Below are 27,332 nucleotides of genomic sequence, written 5' to 3'. Positions count from 1 at the left end.
CCCATGCCTCTACATTATTTTCGATAACATTGTGCCAGATTAGATCATCGATGTTGGCATGTTTCTCTACCTTTTATCTCTTTGATTTCCTTTCGGCAAAGTCGTTTGTGTGAAAACACGATACTGTTTTAAACGCTTTAAATAATTTCGTAGGAAACAGGAGAACGGCGAGCGTAAGATCAGTGGGTTACAGCGATTTATTTGTATTGAGTAAAAAGGACATGTGGGACGTTTTAAAAGAATATCCTGCAGCTAGAGTTCGTTTGGAAGCTATAGCCGTCAAGAGACTCGAGAAATATAAGAGGGCGCCTCTGGAGAAAGGTAAGTGTTGGATCCTGCCTCTTATTCCTAGATTGCCCAAGCACTTTCATTACCCGGTAAGTCCTTAACTGATTGATCGATCATCAATGGCAGTCTTTAAGAGTATTATCTCTTTAGGACTAAGTACGCACTTAATTCCCTCGTAAATCGCTCACCGACTTTGTTTACGACATTCGATTCAAAAAACCAATTGATTGATAAATAATTCGTTTTTCCAACCGCCCCTTGATGCATAATTGAAAATATTCCCCGAAAAACAAACTTCTCGCGCAGTAAAACAATGGCAAAAAAGGCCGGCTTAAATAAAATCCTTACACACATTCCTCCGACTTTCTTATTACTGCACCACAAGTATTGATAAAAAGCTCAAGGAAAATCTCAATTTATCTTATTCGTAAAAAGACTCCCAACGGGTATTCCTGTCTCTCCCAAGCTCTTATAATCGCCCTAAAACAACCGATCGTTCTGTTTTCCAACAGAGTTTATAAATTTTTGCTATCTGCGAGATAAAATCGTCAATACCGGCCAGGGATTTGCTTACACCCTCAAGCTAGGCCAGACTCTTTAAACAGATTGCGTGCTTCCTTTGCGATAACCATAAAGGGCCTTTTTTATTACAGACCTCTAGGATCACAAAAGATATATCGCAGGGTTACTCCGAAACAATAATTCACAAAACCTAATCTCTTATTGTTTTAAGGCCCAGCACACGGCCTTATCAAAACGTTTGGTTAATTTATTAAACCACACTGATAGCGAATAAAACAATCCTATTTTTTTCTACTTTGTAATTTCCAACTTTCGGGTTTACAAAACGATCATTTGCAGCAGTTTTTCAAAAAAAAGAAAAAGGCTTGTCTCCTTTAATATTAAATAAAACAGCTATTAGACGAAATACATACAACAAAATATAAATTTTCTTTTTGTATTTTAAAGGAAAAAAAATGATCACATAAACAGTAGATTTTCGGGCACAGATAATTTTTGAACTTCCATCTCCAGTTAATTCAATTTGAGTAGTCTGATATGTGTAACTTTTTAACTCAGATTATTATGTCTAGTTTTCTTAGTCATTTTCCAATGTTCTATGCATTTTTTTCAACAAAAACCCGTATTTCTACCAAAACATCAAAAAACAACATTGAATTTGACTTTTTACTCTGATTTTTAACCCTAAGTTCTAACTCAGATTTTCCCAAATCATCATTTTTTTTAGGAAAATGAGATTTTAAAGAAGTTTCGCATATTTATCAAAGACCTTCAGGTGATGTTTTAATAATTGTTAAAAATTTATATTATTTAATTGATTTTCCAAGTTTTAATGTTAAAAGTGGATACAATGGTCAATCTATGGAAAATTTAGGAATACCAAAAGGAAAAAGAATTGAAGCGATATTTAGAACTTATTCTGGAAAAACATATATATTTTATGATAAAGTTTTGTATATTGAGTTTGATGAGTGTTTGTTTAGGTCAAAGAAAAACGGCCTTATTTCAGAATTATTTGCTGGAATACCTCTAAATATAACCAGAGCATTCAGATATAGAAATTTATATTTCTTTAAAGATAAAATGTTTTATGAATTTCATGATATTTCGAATACATTAGTTAAATCTGATAAATTTGGCTTGACAATTTTTGGATTTAAATGTGGTCTTATCGATCAAATAATAAAACTAATTAAACATATTAGTGTTTATATTATATTTTCATATAATATAATATTAATAATAATAATTTCATTATTATTTTTTAGTTATTAGAATGTGAAATTAAGTTTTTATCTACAATATGAATTAATTGAAAGGACTGTGAAATTAGATAATTTATTTTGAATAAAGTATTATTTGTTTGATGCAGACTTATTGATTTTTATTATTTTTGACATAATAAATCTGGCTCACATTTTTAAAAAATTATATAAAGTAGGGTAGGTAGTTTCCATAAAAAATTGACGTTTCAATAGATAAAATGAGCCTAAAAGCAAGTCATTTTCTCAATTTTTGTGTTTTTGAACCGACTTCAATGGGCTGTTTTTTCAAACTCAACAAAACTTAAAAATCGACTCATTTTCCTAAAAAAATTGATGATTTGGGAAAATTTGAGTTAGAACTTCGGGTTAAAAATCAGGGTAGAAAGTCAAATTCAATGTTGTTTTTTGATGTTTTGGTAGAAATACGGGTTTTTGTTGAAAAAAATGTATAGAACATTGGAAAATGACTAAGAAAACTAGACATAATAATTAAAAAGTTACACATATTAGACTACTAATTTGGCAAACTTAATGGCAGCTTTTCAACTTTATGCTTGAAGTGATTTGTTTAAAAGTAGGAGAAAGAGTCGAATTTTACATCCACTTAGTCCGCAACGATGATGCTCAGCTATTCATAAACAAGCACCTAAAATATTTACGATCCCAATACAAGTCAACAGTTTACTATGCAGACACTCCGACCGAAGTTTGATTAAAAATTCAGAATACTTCGATACGCTATTGTAGCTCGTAGCAGGAATTTATAGTGTAAAACTTATTGCCTGTAGCTGGTGCATTATTTAAAATCGCGTGCGAATGAAAATTTGCTTTATAGAGCACCGTTTTTCCAAATTTTTGCTAGGGGTCAATAAGCCTTCACAAAGCTGTTACATTACGAAAGTGAGCTCACTGTCCCCGAGATAATTTTATCAGGCCGCAAGCCATTGTTGCCGAATCCTTTTCGACGTTTGAATATCTAACGTGATGGTGGGAAAACTACCCCCAGAAGGTTAACTGTTGTTTTTACGCCTAGTTCAGCGGTTTCCCGTTTCGTATTACGTGAATTGTCCATAAATTGATTATTTTATGGAAACTTGCTCGAAAGAACGCCTCAGTACCACTTTGTTATTGAATAAAGGAATATAAAAGGGTTTATCACACACTTTACAAATTTTCAACACGCTGGAGTGCTCGTGTGAAACTCGAGAAATGATCGTAATATGGAAATACCCGGAATTTGGCAAATTCCGGCAAAAAGTTCGTGGTTTATTCAAATCTGTTATTTTAATATTATTACGGTAATGGTGTTACTGCAGTTGCATTAAACTTAAATTAATAGCCGCATAACCGTGAAACAACATGACCCTGCTTGAAATTGAACGCATTTGCCGCAAACACAATTATTACAAAGGTTCATTAAAGTTATCTTAATAAATGCTAACTTGAGCAAGTTATATTACGTTTTCGATCACTCGATCATAGCCCTAGCTCTGAACGAATTTTTAATTAAAGCGGCTGGTAGCTAATTAACACATTTGCGATTTATTTTGAAAATAATTTTGAGCGGATTTGAGCTTGGAAGCTCCGCTTAAATTATTCCATACCGGAGCCGTCTCAAGCCCATTTAAATAATTGTCAATTTTCCCATAGCAACTGGTATAATTCGGTGAAATTTTGTAAATTCGTCGCCCCACTTCAATAAATCACTCGTCACCTGTATAATTTAATAAGAACTGTTTATTATGCATTTACACCTTCTCCCGGTTTGCTCAGTCGGCGGCAAAATCAGCGCTACAAATTTTGTTTACAAAGGGGTAAACAGGGGATAATTTGATGCTAGTACTTTAAAAGTTTTTGTCTTATCTTTTTGTTTTATCTTAATGTGGTGTCGTTTGTTAAAGCTGCCATGGGTCGCAGCCAGTCCACACCGGGTCTTGTGGAATCACGCGGTAAAGTTCCTTTAGAAGATATGTGGGTGCCCCCAGCTCTGGTAGGATTTACACCCGCCTATCCTAGATCGTTAATGGGATCTCCGCCCAGACCTGTACCAGATAGTCCATTAGGATCAACAAGCAGCGGGAGAAGCCACCACCACACTCCTGCTTCGCATGCCAGATCAGGTGAGGATGCGGTCCCACCCAATCAGTTAAAAATAATTTGCCTAACTTAAAACTTAAATTATTAAGCCCATAGTTTAACGCCACTATCCTTTCAATTGCTACGGATTATGTTGTTTAAACGCTTTGCAATTTATTGCTTCTGTGGCTAAAAGTTTTACGCAATTTCCAGCTTGATGAAAATACGAAATATGACATAAAATTTGTTGTCTTCACCCTCCATATTTTGTCGTTTTTCGCAAATTCGGCTGCCTAAGTAACCTTTGTAATTTCTGTACAAACAGAATGAACGATATTTTCTCAGCCGAGAACCCTTCAACCCTAATCCAATTTAGGGACGCCAGTTTCTATTCACCCTTCTTAAGCCCAAATAAGAAGATATTAGTTAAGCGGCCGGTAAAGACGCATTTTTGTTGCTTTTGCTCCACGCATCAACAATTACACATTTACTCAATCGTTTAACAAGGAATATTTTTGTCCAATCAAAAAATATTAACATTGTTCCTATTTTCGCGAAAATCTATAATAAATATTGAATTTAAATCTGTAGTGAATTATTTCTTGTCGTCCGTGTTCGAGAGCACAAAGACAACAGACAAAGGGATCCAATTATTCAATATAAACTTTATTCAGTGCAACTCTACGATCAAACAGCACTTTGATAAGAAATTTTTCCCTCTCATTTATTAAAACATTTTCATTAATTATTTCACCTTGTCCTAATTTTTGGTGTGTTAGTTTCCTGTAAACAGTAATCCTTAAAGTTAACTATCCTAATCCAGCGACCCACGTTGCATATTTAATGCGATGCTCCAAGTTTTGCTCCCAGAAACCTCACCAGCTTAGCCTTTATTAAAAAAAATCACTGTCTTGGGTGAACCCATACATAATTTGTGCATCAAAAGTAACAAACTCCGGCTAGTTCAACAACAAGTCTTCACTTAAAATTGCGTCTAACTCGCGTTTCCCGTATTTTTAGTGACAGCTTAACAACAGGTATCACAAGAGATCAAACAGCTTTTGTGCACTTGTGTTCCTTTTATTGTTTGTGTAAAAGAACTTTTTTCGAACAAAGTTAATATACCATTTCGCTCCAGTTTGTTGTTCTCTAAGGCAGACTTAACGCGATTTTCAGCTACACGTTCGAAAGTCACTATTACGAAAATACAACAAAAAAATAACGATTTTTTATCTTAGGCACTTGATTAGAAGCGAAAGCACTTCCGAAAAACACTTGTGTTGTCTGCAAAAGCGCAATAAATGTCCATAGCCTTGAGCCCCAACAAAGGCTTTGCATCTATAATTTGTGTATTTTTTCTCCTGTGTCAGAATTGATGGATCACTATCTTCAAAAAGCATAAAACCCTTAAGGGATGATCGCGAACTAAAGAGAGACTTTAAAAATCAAAGCCGGAAAAAAATCCCCGACGTCGCAGGAATCATCCGCAATGCTATTGACGTTTTCAAAGAGTTTGGGTTCGTGGAGTCGAAGCGTGCGATTAAGTCAATGGACGTCACTTTGAACATTTGTTGAAAGATGTGACCTCCAAGTACTCACACCTGTTGCTTTCTGTCTATGATGAAATGTGACGGAACGAAACATCACAAAAAGTGGAAAAATGATAGAAGCTGTCTAGCAACCACTTACGGCTTCATGATGGCAATTTGAGAAGTTTTTAACATAATAATAGAAAAGCGATCGAGTTTTGCAGTCTAGGATTTTTTATAAAATCCTGTTCGAAAAGTGCGCACTGTCAAGCAACCCTTTTTATCGGCGCGTTATTAAGATATATTGTACACCACAAGAGAAAAGTTATAGGCATTTTAAATAACGTTATAAATCTATGTTGGCTATAAAAAAGGCCGTCCCTGCCTCCGGAAGCAATAATCTCTATTTACAAAATTTTATTACAAAAGCTATATTTTTCTTTACAGCAACATAAACTTTTATCAGAGTTAAAAAACCATATTCTATACGTTCAACTTCGTTACAACAAAAAATAATTATCAAGAATTTAACTCGATTTTCAATTTATAAAAATGGTGGATGCGCCGGGCCGGTTCTTACACATATAATTTTTAGTTAATTTTGGTACAAATTAAATTGTTTTGCTAGCAACAAAAGTTGTAAAGGCACTTTACGATAGTTCACGTTTATTAAAATAATTAAAAAATTAAATTACATTTATTAAATTACAACTTTTATATTTTGCAAAAATGGTGGATGCGCCGGAATAGAATTTATAAAAAACTGTATTTTCACTTTTAGTTGCAGTTTCTAAGTGCTTTGAAGTACAAAAATATACAATACCAATCTTTTTCTCTTCGTATATGACTTGATTAAGTGCTCTGCTCATTAGAGGCATCAGTGTCTGTCGAAGATCTATAATAGCAATGTTGTTTACTTCGCGTTCCTGTCAGATCTAACAAAGTGTCCACACAGGTTAATCATTTCAGCAGGAGCAATTAGTGGACTTGCTCCCATAAATTACGGTGCCAACAGGCAGTTAGCCCTATAGTCCAGTACTCCCGTGCTTTAGCAAGCGTTTGAGAAATTGTAGTGTGGGATGAGGTGTGAGTACAAATATCATGTTACAGTGTAAGCTGATAGTGCACGATCCGAGTGAACAAACACTGGATATAATTAAGGGCAGCGACTGCTCCCACAAATTGAAATACTACGCTTTTTCAAATGGACAACAAAAATCATAATGGCCTTTTTATGGTCAAAAAAAGCAGCTTTGAGCTATTAAAAAATCTATTTGAAAAGAATTTGAAAAAGCTTAATCTTCCCACCTTGAATATCAAGTTTAAATGTTAAAATTTTATACAATGCCCATAACTCAGTGCTACCAATATATTTTTTAAACAATCTTTCATAGTCACCCGGTAGTAATACAATAAACAAGCCATTACAAAAACAACAATAAAAGTTAAGAAAACTACGAAAAGTTCGTGATTTATTACAGAAAGTGGGTGCTTTATTCAAGTAATAAGTTGCCGTTAATACACCTTATATAATTTGTTGATTTATGAGGGTCGAAACTTGGGCAATAATTTCCTTATCCGAGTTCTTGATTAGTTCCCACATAACGTTTCCTGATAAAAACTGAGTAACTTTTTGTTCTTATTTTATAAGATTAGTTAATTTAATTTCTGAATGTGATAATCCGATATTTGCAATATTTAACACCGTCTGCAAATCTGGACAGTTGTAACACTCGGACTTATTTAAAATGGTCGAAAAACCACAGGATTTAAAGAGCTCTTCTATGTATCTACATTACCAACACGCCTTTATTGTAATATTTTCATTCTTCTACTGGCTTAATATAAAAGCGTTTTCACACGTGTCGACTAAAACATCCACATCCTCATTAGAGAAACAAAATGTAGTGTAAAGTTTATTCAAACTTTTTACCTCAGAGCAGTCTAACTAGCAAGCAGGTTTAATATACATATAAATGATATCAATAAAATTGTTGAAACAATTACAGTTTTATAAATTATTACATAAAATAGCTGAATCCAGATTATGAATAATTGAATATTTAAATGCTATTTATGAAATATGTACAACAATGACGCACAAATGTAGTTTTGAGAATTTTGTTAATTCCATGCTAATGGGTAGTTAGTGAAATTATTAGGCTCTTTGTTCATATTTAATATTTAATATGTTTTCATGTTTTGAGTTTATACTGAACATAAATGCGTAATTATGGAAAGCTACAAATAGATTTAGAGTTGAGTGTGTGTTTGATATTTAAAAACCGAGTTTAATGATCTTTGAATTTTACGATTACATAACATTCCAATAGTTTGTTCTCCTGATACCGGAAATGCTAATTACGTGGTATGATTTTCTTTAGAGAAAAATAAAGAATGTGACTGTACAAAAAAAATTAAACCGATGAAAACAAACAGGGTAATTTGCATTTTGCTTTAAAGAATCAATAGGATCTTTTTTTTGGAACCAAGAATACTGACCTCTAATAAGAAGAAAAGGTAGTAATAGACTAACCAAATTTTTGTAATAATGTCATTTAAAATATTTAAAAAAATATTACATGAACAAGTAAGACCGACAGGAGCAAACGGGTTTTAAATTTGTATTCCATATAAAGTAGCTTATTTGAAAGGAAATGTTTTAAGAAAAACACTTGAAAAAGCCACTTTCAGAACTTTAAGCGATTTCGTCTAAATCTCTCCAATAAAAATTAAAGCGTCTTTAAAATTCATATTCAGCACCCAAAAGAGGCTACAAATAGTGTAAATGGTTATTTATAATGCACAATTTACGTGTATTTAACAAAAAATTAACGAAACAACTTTCCCTACATGCGTAAACGCTAGATAAAGCTAATTCTATTTTATGTGCAAAATGGTGGATGCGCCGGGATACCCACATTAATCATAAAATTTAATCTTTTGGCAACCGAAAGAGGGCATTACCCCGAGAAAGGTCCAAGCTAGATAATGAGCCAGTATATCAATTTTTTAATCAAAAATAGGTCAAGGGAGCAGTGGGATCAACACTCATATTTCAAGAAACACCCCTCCCTAACAAATCAATAACACTAGTTATAACACTAAAATTATAGCCCAAATGGTAGCCTAATATAGATTTGAATTAGAATGTTTCATCATGCCATACTTTACAGTTACAAAAGTAGTAGATTTTGAAGTGATGGAAAGTTTTGGCTAATGCCTTCTTGTTAATCTCGATGAAATCGAGCCAAATTGGTTGCAGTGTTAACAAAAATAACATTGTCGGAAACAAGTTGTGTAAATTGTTGTGTTGAGCAATCCCTTCGGCGTGGTTGATGAAGTCGATTTATTCATGATTACAGGCACAACATTGCACTGCGACAGCATGACGCAGCTGGTGTCGGGAACGGCGTCTCCGCTGCTGGGTTCTCACGAGGCGCTCGAGTCGGAAATCAAGAGACTGCGTGAGCGACTCCACACAGTGGAGACCGAAAACGCGGCAATGAGCGAGAAACTCAACCAGCAGCAGTGGGAGTTGGAGAATCGGCTCGCCGAAATCGAGATGCAGATATGCGGCTCGCGATCGACCAGCAGCCTGGAGGACAACGAAAGAAACCGGGAGAGCATCATTTAACAACAAAATGCGCTGCCTTACCACATACTGCGAACGGCGACGTACGCGTTCGTTCAATATATTGTGTAACGGCGGCATCCAACTGACATTTAAAAACGATTTTTAGTGAAATTTTTACTGTTGCCAAATTGTCTGGTGGACCGTTCACGAAATAACTGCCAAATTTATGTAAATTTTCCCTAAGTTAGTGTACACACCACCCTGTGAGTGAAACATATGTGTTATATTTGTCATGGTGCTTCGATCGATATTCGATAAATGCGTCAGTACGACGGTGCGTTTCTATACATAATTAATGGTGTCAAAGTTTGCAGAGGACCACGGTATTACTCTTACGGCGCATCACCTAAAAAATACACGAAAAACCGAAGGAATTATTCAACAGTGACGTAAAAAGTTGCCGGGAGATTTATGGGCTGGATGACCCATCATTTATTGCCACGCAAAAATGGAGCCCTCTCGACTTACATCCACCGAATTACCACAGACATTTTTAACAATAAAGCATTAATCCCCAATTCAGTATTTCATGACGCAACTGCTAAAGCTAATTACTATAAAATTTAATTGTGACGTTGCAAGAGATTAATTTCGTCATGATGTCCGTGTTCTATTATGGACTATAATAATAACTTTCGTCTTAACTTTATAATGTCGACTAACCCAATCAAACTCAAATTAATCACTTCGTTCACCAGAACTTGCCAAGAAAACTCTCTTCTTCACAGAATTATTAATTTTTATTATTAATTAGGATTCCAAATTTTGTAACACTGTCACATTTCCGATACAATCTAGTGCAACAAGTAATCATATTTTTTTATTTTTTTAATAAGTAATTTATAAAATTTTATTACTCATTATTTAAATAAAATATATTTGAAATGCGCAATATATAAATAGTAATATTTGCGTATCATTAACTTATTATTATCATTATTTTCAGTTAAATATGTATTAGCCGATCATTCTTTATTGAGCATGTCATATTACTGTTGATTTTATTTTGGTTGATAAGATGGCGGCAGACTGCTCACATCACTTTTTTAATCATTCAGGAAAGAACAATTTAATTTTTCATAATAAAATTCACTTGCAAATTAACAAATATTTATTTCATTGTATATTACAATGACCTTATTTGAAAAAATGTAATTAAAAATTGCTTGTGCATACACTAACGGAATACTTTTTATTGGGTGCGCTTTCGGGTCAAATAATTACATTTCGCAACTTTCGTCTTTCCGTCTTTCCTACCTGTTCTTGTTTCCCCGTAAAAGAATAAATTGTTGAGTCATGAAAATCTGGCAAAACGTTTCTTCACCGAGCTCTGACCTAGGGCGTAGTCAAAAATACTACTCCGAGACTAATTTTGAATAAACACAATTACCATATCACATAAAAAATATTGGAATGTACAGGAGGGACTTTAGAACGGTGTTCATGATTATCAAAACATTCGTAATCACTTAATCAGTCTGCAAGTTTGCAAGTTTACCTAAGGCACCAGTGTTTCCACAACCATTACGTGCATTACAATTGTTTTTATTTTTTTATTTTCTTAAATCAGTAAATTAATAATAATCAATCAATGCAACACTTTTTTGCTACCATTTACGTTCAAAAAATCTTCACTTTTTAATTTTTAAATTATCAGTTCACAAACTACTATTTAAATGCTATTATAAAGATCTTTCAAATGTGGAAACCTCGGTAGAAACTGATCTGATCAGTATTATTTCTTAATACCGTATGACCGTATGAAATAAAACAATTACAAGGGTACTGTCCATAAAATTGAAATACTGATCATTTAGTATTTAGTAATTGAAACTAACATACAAATGAGGGCAAATTAATACAAGATTTTTTACAAGTTTTAAAAAAAGCTGTTGGAAAATCCTCAAACAACACACATTAATACAGTGTGTCATTTAAAAAGCACTGAAGTGTCGTCAGTGTTTCCAAAAACATAATTTTACTAAAGATTATTGAGTTTGAAATTTTCAACCCACAAAATGTTTGAAAACACACCAACATTTGGTAAAAACAATGCGCCGCGAGTGCGTGGTCCTCTGCCAGCCATTGTGTGCTGTACCCAAACATGGTACTATGACCTGGTTCAATTTTAATTAAAATAATTACCACAGACTCTAATGAATTAATTTAGTTACGATGAACGGGGTGCATGTGACTAAGAAGAAAATTCATTGAAATGGCATCACGGTTTTTGCTTCGTGTGCCAATTTCAAAAGGGCGGCCCGAGTGCAGGGACCAAACTTATCCTAAGTTACGATGCGCACATCAATCTTTGATCCTTTCCGACCAGCTGTTATTCCAACCCACTGCTTATGTGACGTAGTACTGAACCAAAATTTAAAACGAAATCTTAAACATTGATTTGTTTCGTAAACAATCTCAATTAAAAGTGAACAGATAATCGCTACTGTGACAAATATACTAACTATGAAAGTGCCTAAAATAAGAATGTTAAGTCTTAGATTTTTAATGAATAGAAATAAATGTAGTTTTTATTAAAGTGTAGTGTCGCGCTGGTTGTTTTCATCATGACTTCTTAAAGCTCTATTATTAAAATACAGTTTTCGTTCCGTACTACGCCCGTTAAGCTTCAAGGCTTGACAAACGAATTATCCGAAAGCATCAAGGAGTTTGCGAAGCTCTAAAAGTGAAAGTATTACTGCCATGTTTATCAGTCTTATCATCTTTTATCTCGTTCTAGTCCGTAGTTTTAGCTAATTAGTCTTTTTTAGAGCAGTCTTTTAGGAGCCGTAGATCCTTTCAAAGTTTGCTTCATCTGTTGACTTTCCGTAGACGCTGAGTAAAAATGACCCACCACCAGTGAGACCAAATACTTTAAGATATTTTACCTGTACATTGCTTACGGATAGTATTATTCGAATTAAGAGTTTGTACAACTTCTGTTGAGAAAATCAATTTCCATACGAAAATTTTAAAAGTATTATATTACTTATTAAATTGGTATAGAAGCAAATTTTACGAATATAAAATATGTTACAAATATTTGTTGCTATATTGTTACATAGGTATATTTATAATTGAAATCGTATTTATTACGTGTACTTTCTTTTAAGTAACGGCACGTCTTATGATGATACAAACATGTTTGCCAATTTGATAACACAGTTTTAGTTAGGGTTTTATCGGTTGTTACCCGTGCCAAAGCCAGCACAATAAATATTACGATTTTATCCCCTTAGCTAAACCCATTATTCGATTTCTCAAACGTTTTCATTGTTATACCCAATTATTGATATGATCCCATTAATAAAATTTTTAATTCTAAACAGCTCATTTCTCGCATTATACCGCCACCACGTTTCAAAAAGACCCACCCCAACCTATTTTTTTAATTAAATAAAAACCTTTAAAAAGATAAAATTAAAGCAAAAATAAATCCAGCGTAAAAGTGTATTTTTTTGGAAAAACTGAAACAGGGTTTACGCATTTTTAAGCTAAAAATTAACCGAAGTAAACCGTTTTTATCTAAAATGGTGCCTGTATCGCTGTTTCCGGTCAAAGAAGCTGTTTTCAACTACTTCTAAAAGAGTTTATTTGTTTTCAAGCAAGGAATCGAACCACCTGTTAAAAAGCAAAATTCTGATTTTATTTATGAGGATTTTGTTTGCAACAACAGCAAGTACTAACAATAAACTGAATAAAATTAAACGGCGCAGTAAATGTGTAAAAATATGGATAAAAAACATCACCAACGAAATATATATGTAATTGGTGGGGTAACATTTTTTTTGCAAAGTGGGAAATGAAAATTCAGTGTTTTTTGTTACGACTTCGCCAATTAATGGTTTTTTGAAGTATACATATTATCTTCACGTGAAACATATACAGGGGGTGCAATTTTAGTCAAATTGGCGGTAAAATTTAAACGAGGAAGAGGTTCGCATGTGCTGGACACATATTTCGGTCGGAGCAACAATCGGGAAACTTCACATGCTTAAATTTTAAAACTTTGACATTCGGTTGAATGAACAGAAAACAAATTGAAAATTAAGTGGAAGAAAAAAATAATGATCCAACATAGTTTTTCGCTATGCAGAACAAAGATAAATGAAAAATAAAATTGCAAAAACTCTCCAACAACTAGTGAAACCGGTGCAAGTGATAATGGCATGTGATCTAACCTCAAAAAAACAACTATGAATATTTTTTAAATGTGATCAAAATAACGATGTCACTCTTGTGTGGACATAAACTGCTAAAGACAGGCTTTAAAAACTACTCGAAATTAAGGAGATTTACAAGCGAAGTTACTAACAGTGAAGTTCTAGTACAGTATTTTGGTGTGTAGACTTCCTACTTTTTAAAATTATTTTTTATTATGTACTTTATCGGTAAAGGTCTGCCCTCCTATAAAACGAATTCATACATTAAGAAGCAAAAGCTTGGCCGAATAAGACCGGAGAATCTCATCCAAACGGCAAATTTCTGTAAAGAAGTTGGTTTTGACCTTAAAACTGTGTTAGACGCCCCGATGCTGTTACGTTTTTATCCTAGTACAGTGGACCAGTACTACACCGTATTAAAGGAAGGGGGTTTCAAAAACATCACCCCTAAGGTTTTAGCCAAGTAGGTAATTCTTAATTTTATTGCATTTATTTTGCCATTATTTCTATTAGATTTAGAACGCTTTGCCGCGCCCCAATATATAAACTAAAAAATCGACATATAGATCGAAAAACAGACGTAGTTGCTAGTTTTATAAGTCATCTAAACCCGCGCCCTGAAAACTTTACTGTTAACACTTCTGGTGATGAAGAGGTCTGGGCTGAAGCACATTTCAAAGTACTGTTGGAATATTTAAGTGGGTATTTTCACCTCGTTTTTAGTTTTTACACAGAGTTTTTTAGAATGGCGTTTGAATGCTACTGATGACGATATCGCCAAATTGGTCAAAGTACATCCAACCGTTTGCCGCAAAAGCTTCAAATATTTATGCGAAAACATTGCCACTGCAGAAGAATTAGGTTTCACCCACGACAAAATACTGAAATATGGATACATACTGCACGCTTATCCAAAATATACCAAAGAAGTTATGGAAAAGTATCCAGTTGTGGCAGGCGCTTGTATCAAGAGAGCGATGCGGATGTATCCCAAAATTGTAAACACATCTCCCTCTAATATTAAGAGGATCTTACAGATTTTAAGGGTAGGCACATTACAAGCTTCGGCTTTGATCCGTTTTTGTGATATAGTACTACATATTTAGATAAGCAAAAAAATTCATCCGTTCTTTCGAAATATTTATTTCTAATTTTTAAATCTGGTGTTCGTTTGAGAAATCCACAAAATACGTACAAAATAAATGTGGGACCAAGAAATATTCTTGATTAAAATAAATTGATAGAAGTTAGAAAAGATACGTTTCATGTATAGTTCGATGTCAAAAAAAAATGCAATAATATGTCATATTTTATTTTTTTAGCTCAATAAATAAATAAATAATCATTTGGGTAACGTGGTATAGTAACTTTTCTAAAACCAATTGCTTCGTAAGAAAAAAACCTTTCGAGCCTTCTTACACAAATATTGCGTATTTTGTTACAGGACCACAACATATCGGACGAAGCAATTGCAAAAAGAATGAATGTTTTGCATATATCGCCAGAAACGGTGGATATTCGTTTACATGAGTTAAAAAACGTGGCCGACTTCAAAGTGCTTTTGCACAACCCTAATATTCTCAAACTTGTAATTCACCACAACAGGGCCAAATCTCGTTTACAGTTCCTGAAAGAGTTGCAATTAAAATGCACAACTGTTTCAGTCCTAGGTTCGCACTTTTGCGTAACGAAAACATTTAACTTTTTTATCTTTAATAGGGAATGATAATAACAAATTTGATATTCATATCAGGGAAGGACGCGACGCCAACACTTTTACTGACATTTACGCGTTTTTAAAGGGGACTTTTAAGAAAGAAGTTGACGAGTTTGAAGCCACCTTGAAAAAACACCCTTATTATTTACAAGTGCCTTTACTATCAATGGAAGATACGTATTTTTACCTTAGGGAAGAGAAATTCTCAAATTCTGCGATTTTTAAAGTCATTTATATTTTGTTATATCCCAAGTAAGGTAACACTTGATGTGGCCACATTTCCAAGTTATTTTTTCAGAGAGAAAATTAAAAATGCGTTCAAGGAGGTGAACCAGTTTGCTAGTCGACGTAGCAAGCACTTGAGCCAAATCAGCCGATTAAACCTAGCTTTGTACTTTATTGAAAGGGAACACCATTTTACAGGGGATGGCGTTTGGGAAAAAAATGAACGGATAGAGGAAGCCGCTTAAATACGAAACGTGTTGTTCTTTATTAATTTTAATATAAATCTGTTTTCTTTCCTAGTGTTGTGGGGAAAAAAGAAAAGTACGGAACATGAATTTATTACCTAAATAAATAAATACACGGTGTATAAAATATAAAATTTGTTCTCCAAATTAAAACTATTATCGCAGAATCTTCGTTAAAACAGGAGCCAGCCCTTAAGTACTGTCCCAAATTTGCAACCTAGAATTGGACTAACCTTGATGTATTTTGTTGTAGCTTTCTTTAGCAACATTGAACAATGTTTCGGCCATGGCCTTGCCAGTTTGCTGGACCATGCCGTACAGTATAGTATTGCTATCCTGCAACAGATTATACGCATGGTCAAACTCCTTCATTGTCCCCGCATCCATGACCAGAATCTTGTCCGAATCCATCACAGTGTGCAGCCTATGAGCGATCGTAAGTACCGTACAATCCGAGAATTTGTTCCTAATGGTGTTCTGAATCAACGCATCGGTTTGCGGGTCAATATTAGCCGTGGCTTCGTCCAGAACAAGAATCTTATTGTTGCGCAAAATCGCCCGCGCCAGACACACCAGTTGCCTCTGCCCCACACTGAAATTCGACCCTCCCTCCGACATTTTCGAGTTGAGTCCCGAGGTCAAGTTCGACACCTCGTCCTTCAACTCCACGTCCTCCAAAGCGCGCCACAGGTCGGCGTCCGAGTAGTCGTCGAACGGGTCCAAGTTCTTGCGCATAGTCCCGGAGAACAGCACCGGCTCCTGCGGGATTATCGAGATTTTTGAGCGCAAGTCGTGCAGACCGATCTCGGTGATGTCGATGCCGTCGATGATGATGGCGCCCTGCGTGTCGCTGAGTTGGAAAATCGCGTTGATTAGCGAGGACTTGCCGGCGCCTGTGCGGCCCACAATCCCGATCTTCTCCCGCGGGTTTATCGTGAAACTTAGGTTCTTGAGCACGGGCGGGTCGTCGGGGAAATAGCGCAGGAACACGTTGATGAACTCGATTTTGCCGTCGTTGGGCCACGACGGAGCCGGCTTTTTGTCCGGGGGCGACTCCAGGTTGCCCTCGTGCTCGATGTTGTTGTACTCGAGGACGCGCTCCACGGAGGTCATCTGGTTCTCCAGCTCCGTGGACTGACGCATGCCCCACTGGAACATGCCGGTCAGGCCGATGGCCTGCGTTATGGCCAGCCCCACGTTGCCACCAAATTTTTCTGAAAAAAAAAAACAATTTTCGTTCAAAGGGAGTTCAAATATACACCGCAATTTGGTTATAATTTTTGGCTGAAACAATATTCTTCCTCTAGAAAAATCTGTGAATTGTCTGCTGTGGACGTCCCTACTCCCTTTGCTTTATTTACTCATAATTACGATAAAGTTGCTAAAATAATACCGTTACATAAAGGATGCTCAACAGAAAAAAATTAGAAACCATCTTAAAAGAAATTAATAATAATTTTATGGTTGATAACAACCTTATTTACGAAAACCTCAAAGTCGTAAATCTACTGTAGATGCCATCCTGCATCTAGCTGGCATTATCTCAAAGGGTTTGAACAAAAAAATTATGTTGGATCAATATTTTGCGACCTACAGAAGGCTTTTAATTGTGTTGGTCACAAAAAGTTGCTGCCTAAATTATCTAACAATTTTGTATTTACCAATAAAAGCATACAATTTATGCTAAACTATTTAAATGATCGGTATCGCATATGTAAAAGTATAAATGCCCGACCGCACACAGCTCATTTGACCGGAAAGACCCGGGAAAAATGGCATTTTCTTCTTATAGCCCCAGTATATCACCTTGTGATTTTTTTTGAACCACCTAAAGAGGCACTGGAGAACGTTAGAACATTTTGCCCATAACTGGCGTAACACTCGACCAAAAAACTTCTATAAAGGATGTATTATGAAACTGCCAAAGTAGTTTAAAGAGTTTTGTTAAAATTGTGGTCCAATAAATAGTTATAAACAAATTTCGGTTTAACAGCGAAAAAATAGTAGTTTTAAGAATCCGGCGCTAGTTAGTTATTAGCGGAGCGAATTCTTACCGTTTCCAATAACCAAGAAACTAAACGTGACCAAGGTGATGTAGATGATGCAGACAACGTCCAGCCAATACCCGAATGCTCTTGAGGTTGAAATAAAGCTAAACCAAGCCGAACTGTGCAAATCTTGATGACCATCGAACTCCTTTTCTAAGATTTCTTGAGCACCAAAAGCCCGAATTGTGGTTAAGCCTTGAAGCGAGGCATTTAAGTGTGAAAATACAGGACTTCGGGCTACAAAACACACGTTTTTAATCAATAAATCGTTAATATCAGAAGACTCACTTATGCCCTCCAAACGTTTGACATTCCGACTTGTCCGTATGTAGAAAATCCTCAAGAAATAGAAAATAATTCCGGCAACAACAGTCGGTACCATCAACCAGGGACTAACAACAGCCACAACTATAATAATTCCAAGGAGGGAAAGCCCGATTTGCAAGCAATCAATCATCGCAGACGTTAAAAGTTCATCAATAGAACCCATATCTTTGGAAAACCGGTTCAAAATCCGTCCAGCACTATTCGTATTGAAAAATCTCATAGTGGCCCGTGTTATGCTCGCAAACATGTTGTCGTGAAGTCGGGTGGACGCCCTCATGCACACGGAGAAAAACGTGAACGAACGGATCAAAGTTATGATTATCAAAAGCCCGATAATGACCGAATAAATATAAATTGACGTGTCCCGAGAGAAGTGCCAGAAATCGTCATCTTGGGCCTCGGCAACGCTAGTTTTGTTTTTTTGAGCATCTTGTTGTTCGATATTGACCCTAAATCAAAATATAGAATAAAAAATGAAACTACCAATCAAACGACTTACCAATAGGTGATAAAATAGTCGGCAATACTTGCAAAAATCTGAGTTACGATAAACAGTGCGAAAAGTACGAAAATGACACAACAGTTGCCCCCAGCTTTGAAGTAGCCCAAGTAGACATCGGCCCCAACCGAGCCTGTGCCCTTCTGTTCCTCCACGATTTTCGGGGCTTCCCCTTCGACTGAGGCAATGCTTCGGATCGAACCCTGCCTTATCAACTCTTCTTCTTTTTTCTTCTCCTCGTCTTCGTCCTGCGCCGCCCCCAGAAGGTTGGTAAAGTCCAGCCCCGTCGCTTGCAATTCCTTGAAACTCCCTTGTGCTTTAACAACCCCGTCATGCAGGTAAATAATTTGATCCACTTCTTTCAAATATTGTAACTGATGAGTAATCAATATGACGGTCTTATTTTTCAAGTAACCGGCGATGCAATTCTCGAACAATTGTTTACCCACGTGTGTATCAACAGCTGATAATGGATCATCCAGTAGGTAAATATCGGCTTGTTTATAGACGGCCCTCGCGAGGTTGATCCTCGCCCTCTGGCCCCCACTGAGGGACACCCCTCTGTCCCCAACCATCGTCTTGTCCCCATAAGGCAAAAGGGTGAAGTCGCGTTCTAAGGCACATTTTTTCACCACAGTTTTGTACCTGAGCTTGTCCATTGGCAGGCCGAAGAGTATGTTTTGGCGCACACTTCCCGCAAAAAGCCACGGCTCTTGTGACGCGTAACTGATTTCCCCATTAACCGAGAGACTCCCGTCAAACAAGGGCAGCTCTTGCAAAATGGCATGGAACAGGCTGCTCTTGCCGCTCCCAACCGGCCCAATAACCGCCACCAACTTCCCCGGAACCGCCGTCAAATTCACGTTGTTGAGCGTGTTATCGCTCGAGGCTTCGCTCCACTTGGCTGAGGCATTTTTCATGAAAACGCCCAAATCGCGGGCCGCGTCAATCCCGTTCGAGATCAGATTGTCCTTCTTGCCCTCGGCTTGGCGCCGTTTCAGTTCTTTGGCGATCTGGGTCTCGTCGTAGAGCATGAATTTGTTCAGCCGGGCGATGGAGACGCGCGCCTCGGCCACTTGGGAAATGCCTTGGGGGAAAAACACGGTCATGGTTTGGCGCAGAATGTTGTAGAACGAGGTCAAGACGAAGACTTTTTCGGCGGTTATGGTGTTGTCGAACAGGACGTAGGCTAAGACACTTGCGAAGATCGACATCCGGGTGGTGAACATGATGAAGGAGAGGGTGATGCCCCGCATGTAGGAGGAGATTCGGATCGATTTGATTTCATAGCGACGGGCGAGAGCCACCAGACTTGCGAAGGGTTTCTCCCAGGCGTACATTTTGATCACTTGGATGCCGGAGATGATTTCGTTCATCAAACGGACGCGTTCGTCGGTTCGGAGCGCGGTTCTCAGGCGGAGGACCGAAATCCGCTTCCCCAGGAAAACTACGGAAATTTTGAATTTAATTAAAGGGTCGCGTCCAGTTTTTAGCACTATGGCAAATCGAGGTGGAGTAATGTTAAGCCACATTTTCTTAAATGCGACCAAAAATATAAATGCGAATAGTCGATCAATAATTTTTTCAAAATTAAAAAATTTATCCACGATAATAGTATAGAAATGCCAGACAATATTTAGACGATAATTTTACAAATATATGGATAGGGTGACGTTCCAATTATCCTTGGCCACCCAGATCTAACGCCTAACGGTTTAAAACGGGTTTCCTCCCAAAAAAGAAAGCTTTTTGAAAAATTAGTTCAAGTTATTTTTATTACGTTATTGTTTATGTAATAACATAAACAGGTACTAATAACCTCATGGCTGTTATTTTGTTTACTGATTAAATTAAAATGATTATCTTCTTTTTTATCGTTCAAGTAATAATAATTCATATCGAAATTTTGGCCAGTTAAAGCAAAGTTCACAATACCCAGAACAATTGCTGTCCTGGAAAAAAAATGAAAAGATATAAAAGATAGATCTAGCGTTAGCAGAAATTTGAATTTTTGATTGTATTCACCTTTTTTATTTCGAGATGTTACTGTTTTGACTTTACAAAATACTTACTGATACTGAGAAATTTCTATAAATAATGTGAGCATATTTTGAGAATGAAATTTTGCCTTGTTTTTCAGTTATGGACATTTCGTAACATTAGTCATATATTGATTATTTATTCAACTTTAATTTGAAAATTTAGCTCGCTTACATAACAAACCAGAGCTCATAAAATATATTAATCGCAAAATTTAAAAAAATCGGGTTTTTATAATAAGAAAATTGGCAACGAAATTAAAAACTAAAATTTAAAAAGCAATTTTTTTTACTATATGATTAACTAATTAGTGATTACTGAGTAATTTGACTTTTATTAATGCAATGTAAATAGCAACTTTATGAAACGAGCCTTGGCGAGTGTCGTAAAGAGTACGAGTGTCTTAATAGACATTCAATGCGAGTTACATACACTATTTTTTTCTACGACGACCCGACCGGTTAAAATAAGAAACTTTTTTTTTTCAAAATGCCATATTTATTAAATGTCAAGGCAATCTAATAGTTGCTGCCATGTTACTTTTTCATTGGTCACAAGTTGTCCTCGTGGTCGCTTCACTGCATTCCCATTGGTCATTGGTATTTTAATGAAAAATTTCATAACTTTAAAAATAGTATTGTTTCAAATAAATTATAGGCTGTTTTGTGTAAACGACACATTAGAAGTACTGCCACATTCAACGATGTAATCCGAAGAATTTTTGAGACTTATTTTCAATGGTAATCAATGTTTTTCATTGTTTCTGGATTATACTCCTACAAGGCTTTGTAACAATAAGAAGGCATTTTTCGTTCTGATTCCTTTGGGTATAAAACTTCAAAATGTTTAAATAATTTGTAATCGTATTTGAAAGTACTTGCTGTTTCAAAACTAAAAAAATGACAAAGAAAACCCACTGATTAAAAAAAATCATTTGTGAAAAGTTGTTAAAAAGATTTTAGTTGCTGTACATTTTTTTGTTAGACGTACTCACTTAGGAATGATGCTAAAACTTGAATAAAAGAAACTGCAAAATCGTCCATAAACCCCCAGAGTACCTGACCTGACCTGATCTCAAGATTTATTTTTATTTTGTATTTTGCTTTGAAAAGTGTTAATAGAAGATCTTTGATAGACCTGACTTGACCTTACCTTGAAAGAATATTAATTGTGTTGCCATTAGTTCATACACAAAGGTAGAACCTATTAGAGAACAAATCAACAAAGACTGAATTTTTCGGTCTTTTTTGAATCGATTTATTCTGCATTTGTAAAACCTTATTGGCAATAAAAAAATGTTAACCCGGGAAGAAAAGTATCAGCTTTCACATGCTATTTTCAAAAATTCATTTGGTTTTGTCACACTCAAGTCTTATCGGATTTATTGAACGCCTTTATTTGCCATATGCTTTACTACACGGGACGCCAACCTTAAATTAACAACTTACTTTGCAGCGGTATAAACAGCAGAAGAAACGCAACGCCAATAATCGCCGAGTATCCAACTTGTAAGTACATGAAGTAAGTACAAACGATGGTCTCAAGTGGCCCCACCCATAACTGATGGGCGAAAAGTAGAGCAACATCGAATCTGTTAACATCGTTTGATAACAAATTGACCACTTGACCCGCAGTTGTTTGACCCAAAGCCGTTTTGCTCAGTTTCAGTGTTTTGCGGTAGATTAGTGAACAACACGCAACCCTCATTTTCATCCCTAAATGCATCACCCCCAACATTTGAGGGTGCGAAAATGCAATGTTTGCCAGGGAACATATCACGACTCCGGCGGCGTACCAGTAAGCATCGGTTTGTGAAACTTCAGTATTGAGGGGTTGGTAGAACGTTAGGAGTTTTCCCAAAGCCAGCGGTTGCCCAATTCTGGAAAAACGGCATTTTTGAATCTGCTAAAACACTAAAAACAACAAAACATGCAAAAAAGAGGAGTAAAAGGAGCATGCAAAATAAAAATAAAAATTGTGCTAATGTACAGATGAAGGAGGCTATTTACAGTGTAATGAAACTAAATAAAAAATAGAACGGAAGATTTGAAAGAAAAGGCCCAACTCTACTCTAGTCACACACTGCGGTAAATATTTACTCCTCAGAATGATTTTGTGCGGTTCCATCAGTGACAACGTGGGCGGCATCTCGCATAACCGGCGTTCGATAAGTATCAAAGAATGCAACAAACTTGCCCAAAAATAGTGGCTGGTTCAATCTAAATACCAAAATTATTTCATATTATCCACTATGAGAGAAACAAGTCGAACAGAACATAGAATGATAGTGAATGATACCCTCAACTCACCTTATAGCTTCACTCAGTGCTAAAACAATACCATAAAAAACAAATTCAAAACTAAAAACTTTAAAGAGTACTCTTTCTAGCGACGGTTTACGGTTAGCCTTCGCGGCTTTGATCTCTTCAGCTTTCCAAGCTTTTTCCATTTTATTTCCCAGTATACTTGACTTGTGCTCAGTCAGAGTCTCGGTCAAGTCGGACTCTTCTAAGTCACGCTTGAAGCCCTGAACGAAAGTTGGAATCGTATACCTAGAAGGAAAGAGAAAATCCTTTCTGTCATGACAAATATAAATTTTGTATTTTGTAGCATCGGCGTAATTCTCGTCAATCATGGTAAAAAATTAAAAAGCCAACATAATTACGTTATGGCAGCTAAACCCACTTATCTCGTAATTTAAATTTGATTACTTAATGATCGACTTAAGGTTATTTAATGATGGTAATACTTTTGTTTTGAAAGATTAAATATATGTGCACAAGTGAGACACAATAAAACTAAGTTAACAACAAGACTGTAAATAATAAGTAAAAGTAGAAAAATTCTACCAAAGTGTTTTTGCATTGATTTTTCTGAATTTATTAATTTGCAAATTGCTGGCGGCGTATCATAGTTATTAGCTGGCATTGGCGAATTCATTTTAATACGTTGCTTTCATTCTGATAAAAGAATAATTAAAAAAATGCAAAACAATCAATAGATAAGAGCTGTTAGTTGTTTATTAATCAATTTTACGGTGCAATGACTCAACTTGTGCAATATCAGAAAAGTTACAACTTATTTGTTTAATAACAACATTACGATCAAATAGTATTTATATTTTATGCCAACGATCTGTAATCGCAAATAATTAATGTGAGAAATAAATGAATTTCAGTAAAAATATATAAATATTTCACCACGCTTTTGTACTCATTCATATAAGTACTTAAAAAACCTGTTTACAGTTTACATGTTCTTGGGCTCAAGTACCTGTCATACTTAGAGAAACACAGCTACTGTTATCGCTTATCCAAACAATAGTTCTTAGTCAAGTACCGAAGAAGCAGACGAGTGGAGGAAACCTTTCATTAATTTTAAATTTCGAAACTACACAAAAATATTTTATTTTTGATTAAGCTGTAATCTAGTGGGACAAATAAAGGTGAACAATGGAATGGCCCCATTTTTGCGATTTTATCGCTTCCAAAAAACCGAGCTTTGTCATAGCAATTGGCAAATAATTGACGAAGCAGTTTTGCAATAATGAAAAGCAGCTAAAGCATAACATAATTTGCACTTACCAGAAGGTCGCAGCTGATAAAGGGAATGCATTTTCTCTAGGATTTGGCTTTCTGCTTTGTTTAAGAGCCGAGTCCATAACCTGTTCAAACGAGTACCGAAAAACCCCCCTGCCTCATGCAGAAACGTCTGAAACAACGGGGGAGGTTAGTACGATTTGAGTAAAAATTCTATTACCCTACTTAAGCTCGAGAAAAGTGTTTCACTTTTCAACTATTCACCAATAAGTATCAAACAATACTGAAACTGTATCGCTTATCGGGCACTTTATATAGATTTCCGGAGGGTTAAAAAGTAGTAAATAGGTAAACATATTTCTCAAGATTAAGATTTTTGTTATTTCTATAAAAAATCGGCTATCTGATTGGTTCATTCTCCTTACCGACAATTGTTCCTCTCGATAACAATACTTTGGGTATTAGGTCACTTGCCAGATATTGCATTACAGATTAATGATAATCGAAGGATTAAGTTCCACCTTGAACTTTATTGATTGTAAAATAATTGGAAATTTTTTACTCCTACGTTACTAAGTACATTCTGTTATCTACGATATTAAATTGCACTTTTATGCACCGCAATGACCGGTAAGGAAATATTGTGCTGGCTTTCGTTTTAGATTCGAATAAAATTTCCATTGCGTGTGTGAAGCTCAATTCAGTAATTGCTTATTTATTGAAATAATAAATAGCCGAATGGTATTTATAAAAGGTACTTTAATTTTAGGAGTCAGGGACAAATCTTACTGAATTTACCTAAATGTTGGGCCAAAACGTGGCCAATCATCAAATCAGTAACTTGCTAAATTTAGACCAGGGCTCAGTGAACAGATTTACATTCCCGATTAAGAAACTGAATTCAAGTCGTGAAATAACAGGCAATTTTCTGGCATTACGTGACTCCATAATAAAAAAAAATCAAGTTTAATTTTTTATCTAAGAAATTGAAATTAATTTTTGCAAAAAAACGCCAATTTAAAGAACTATTTTATTAGGTAGTAATCCCTTTTACAACTTTATTAATTACTTAGTGTTCACTGATTTAATAAAATAATCTTATTTTCTTTATTTATTTTGGTTTTTTCCATTAGTACATGTTCGAACTTTAGAATCTCATAAACCTATGAGAAATTAGTACAAGCGATCTTTACTTTGAGAATGTGTGCCATAAATAAAATCATGTTATATTACACTGCCATGTCATTGTCGAACTCAATTTGGCTGATTTTCTTTTTTTAGCCAAGCTGCCAAAATTTTCTATCTTTTGTAGTTAACTTTTTATCAAATCGAAATTTACAGACTGCGAAAGATCTTTATAATTCCAGATAAAAAATGTCTTAAAATAATCGAATCTTGTTAAACATCCTAATGTTGAAGAACAATTGATTAAGTTGACAGATTGATTAGTTAAGTGGGTACATAAATCTGAACAGCATCTCAACACCGTCCTTGTAAATCACGATGATACAGATCATGTGCATCCGCATCGATAACTTATTTAAAGCGGAAATTTTGCCAAATAATTTCAGAGGAAAAAAGGATCACTTGGTGTGGTCAATATACACTAGAACCGTAATTATTTACTTACATGTACCCTAATCGTAGTTTAAATAATTTTTAAATTACTGCTGGACTGTAAACATTTCACAATAAAATGCGAAATCAATAGTAGAAGCAATTTATAACAAAGCCTTTCAGGCAATGACAAATACCTACTCTAAATAATGAAAAGTATGAAAGAACAAGGTATTAATTGCAGACAGTTAGGTATAGTAATAATACATATTTTAAACGACCGAAATTTATACCTTTTTGGGCAATCTTATCACAGTTCTAGAACAATTAAACGGGTGATCCCATGTTCTTAAAAAACATGTTTTCCTATCGAAACATCGATAACGCTACCGTAAAAATTAATTTATTGTTGTTTTAATAGTGCTACAAGTCAAGTATCCTTAATGAACAGGAAGATATTCGATCGATGATTTTACGAGTACATGCACGAGTAGTATGTTTTATCATGGACATACTAATTAGCAAATCTTGTTTGTCATTATCTCAATATAATTTTTTACGACACAATCGGCAATTTAAGTTTTTACACCACAATTAAGTTAACAACCCACGCTTACATCCTGAAGATAAAAATAAGTCGGAAAGTGAAATATTTTACGTCATTTCGGTAGTCTATGAAACCGCAAAACTGTAAAAATAAATTTTCTCCAGAGCAGTAAATTGATGCAAAGAGCATTTGTCAATATAAAAATGTAATCATTTGGAGACCTTTTACAAATTGCCAAAATTAATTCCGCATGATTCGAATGTTACGCAAATGCAAACAAACCAGTGATGAAGTCTGGACAGTTTTAACAAAATCGATTATTCACTTTCAGCACAGCTGGATAGTGAACTTGTAAGTGTGCTGCCAAAGGGCAAGGTTAACAATTTTTAGCACCGATCTAGACCTCTTTTTGACTAGTAACGATTACTAGACACATTTCGATTTCCGAAATTCCCGATTACTAATGTTGGTTCATCAATTAACACTTTCGAAATTTGCGACACCTTTCTAAACTATCCTCTATATTTGTTTTTGAATAATTTACGAGCGGTATTCTCTAGGTGCACGCTAGTTTTTTTAATTATGGGATGTCGCTGGTTTGAAGGACAACCAACGGCTCACAGATTACACAAAGGAAGATTATCTGGCATTTATCTTCAGCTGTACGGTTTCCGGAATTTTTTACTCAAGGCCATCGGATGTGGTATTAAATAATCGACTCTTTAATTTTTTTTCCAAAAACTATCGTCTCTTTTAATTAATTTCAAACGCTATATACAATCACAACAAAACACGTATTGTTCCCCCATAAAATCGATAAAACCAGTAACCTAAATTCCAGGCACACGTGAAAATTGGAAATACCGACCGGTTACGGCAGGTATTACATAAACTAAAATTAAAATAATTGCGACCGCGGTAAAAAAAAAAACAAAACGGGACACTTACAAGAAAATTAAAGATTTTGATTTGATGAATCGGAGAAACCCATTCAGTGTCTTGGCACGAGTTTAATTTAGTTCCCGCACTAAAATTCAAGGATGTGATAAACGTAGACGAACGAATGAGCTCAACTCCGTAACCTAAGAGTTTATTTGCAATTTTCGAC

General features: G+C 35.3%; 3 protein-coding genes across 15 annotated transcripts in view; 2 read left to right on the top strand and 1 right to left on the bottom strand.

The window, feature by feature from the left end:
- The window catches only part of LOC656479 (uncharacterized protein), an 88,246-nt gene extending 75,603 nt beyond the window's left edge, over positions 1-12,643 (top strand). For all 6 annotated transcript variants that reach the window (XM_015980074.2, XM_015980077.2, XM_015980076.2 and 3 more), the window contains 3 exons: positions 154-321; positions 3,977-4,195; positions 9,046-12,643. In XM_015980074.2, the coding sequence (XP_015835560.1) occupies positions 154-321; positions 3,977-4,195; positions 9,046-9,317 (659 nt within the window). In that variant the 3' untranslated portion in view covers positions 9,318-12,643. The remainder of the gene's footprint in view (positions 1-153; positions 322-3,976; positions 4,196-9,045) is intronic.
- Positions 12,644-13,306: 663 nt separating this feature from the next.
- On the top strand, positions 13,307-22,557 carry mTerf5 (mitochondrial transcription termination factor 5). 2 transcript variants are annotated; one of them, XM_015979786.2, is made up of 7 exons: positions 13,307-13,657; positions 13,715-13,943; positions 13,994-14,178; positions 14,225-14,526; positions 14,925-15,150; positions 15,200-15,454; positions 15,496-15,717. In XM_015979786.2, exons 1-6 carry the CDS (start codon positions 13,546-13,548, stop codon positions 15,451-15,453), a joined length of 1,308 nt encoding a protein of 435 aa, XP_015835272.1. In that variant the 5' UTR covers positions 13,307-13,545; the 3' UTR covers position 15,454; positions 15,496-15,717. The 2 variants fall into 2 exon arrangements, with proteins under 2 accessions (XP_015835272.1, XP_008200432.1); XM_008202210.3 differs by having other exon boundaries at positions 13,308-13,657; positions 15,200-15,449; positions 15,496-22,557.
- On the bottom strand, positions 15,745-27,329 carry LOC658981 (probable multidrug resistance-associated protein lethal(2)03659). Of its 7 annotated transcripts, none has more exons than XM_008202208.3 (9): positions 27,173-27,329; positions 24,166-24,292; positions 22,891-23,133; positions 22,681-22,800; positions 22,030-22,460; positions 18,542-19,988; positions 18,004-18,491; positions 17,722-17,952; positions 15,745-16,881 (listed from the first exon to the last, which is right to left on the bottom strand). In XM_008202208.3, exons 2-9 carry the CDS (start codon positions 24,240-24,242, stop codon positions 15,896-15,898), a joined length of 4,023 nt encoding a protein of 1,340 aa, XP_008200430.1. In that variant the 5' UTR covers positions 24,243-24,292; positions 27,173-27,329; the 3' UTR covers positions 15,745-15,895. The 7 variants fall into 7 exon arrangements, with proteins under 7 accessions (XP_008200430.1, XP_015835263.1, XP_008200429.1 ...); XM_015979777.2 differs by lacking the exon at positions 27,173-27,329 and adding an exon at positions 24,546-24,566; XM_008202207.3 differs by lacking the exon at positions 27,173-27,329 and adding an exon at positions 24,346-24,475.
- Positions 27,330-27,332: the final 3 nt, after the last annotated feature.

Source organism: Tribolium castaneum, chromosome 5, assembly GCF_031307605.1.
Source record: "Tribolium castaneum strain GA2 chromosome 5, icTriCast1.1, whole genome shotgun sequence".
Taxonomy (NCBI): domain Eukaryota; kingdom Metazoa; phylum Arthropoda; class Insecta; order Coleoptera; family Tenebrionidae; genus Tribolium; species Tribolium castaneum.
This window is presented reverse-complemented; position numbering and strand designations above follow the sequence as displayed.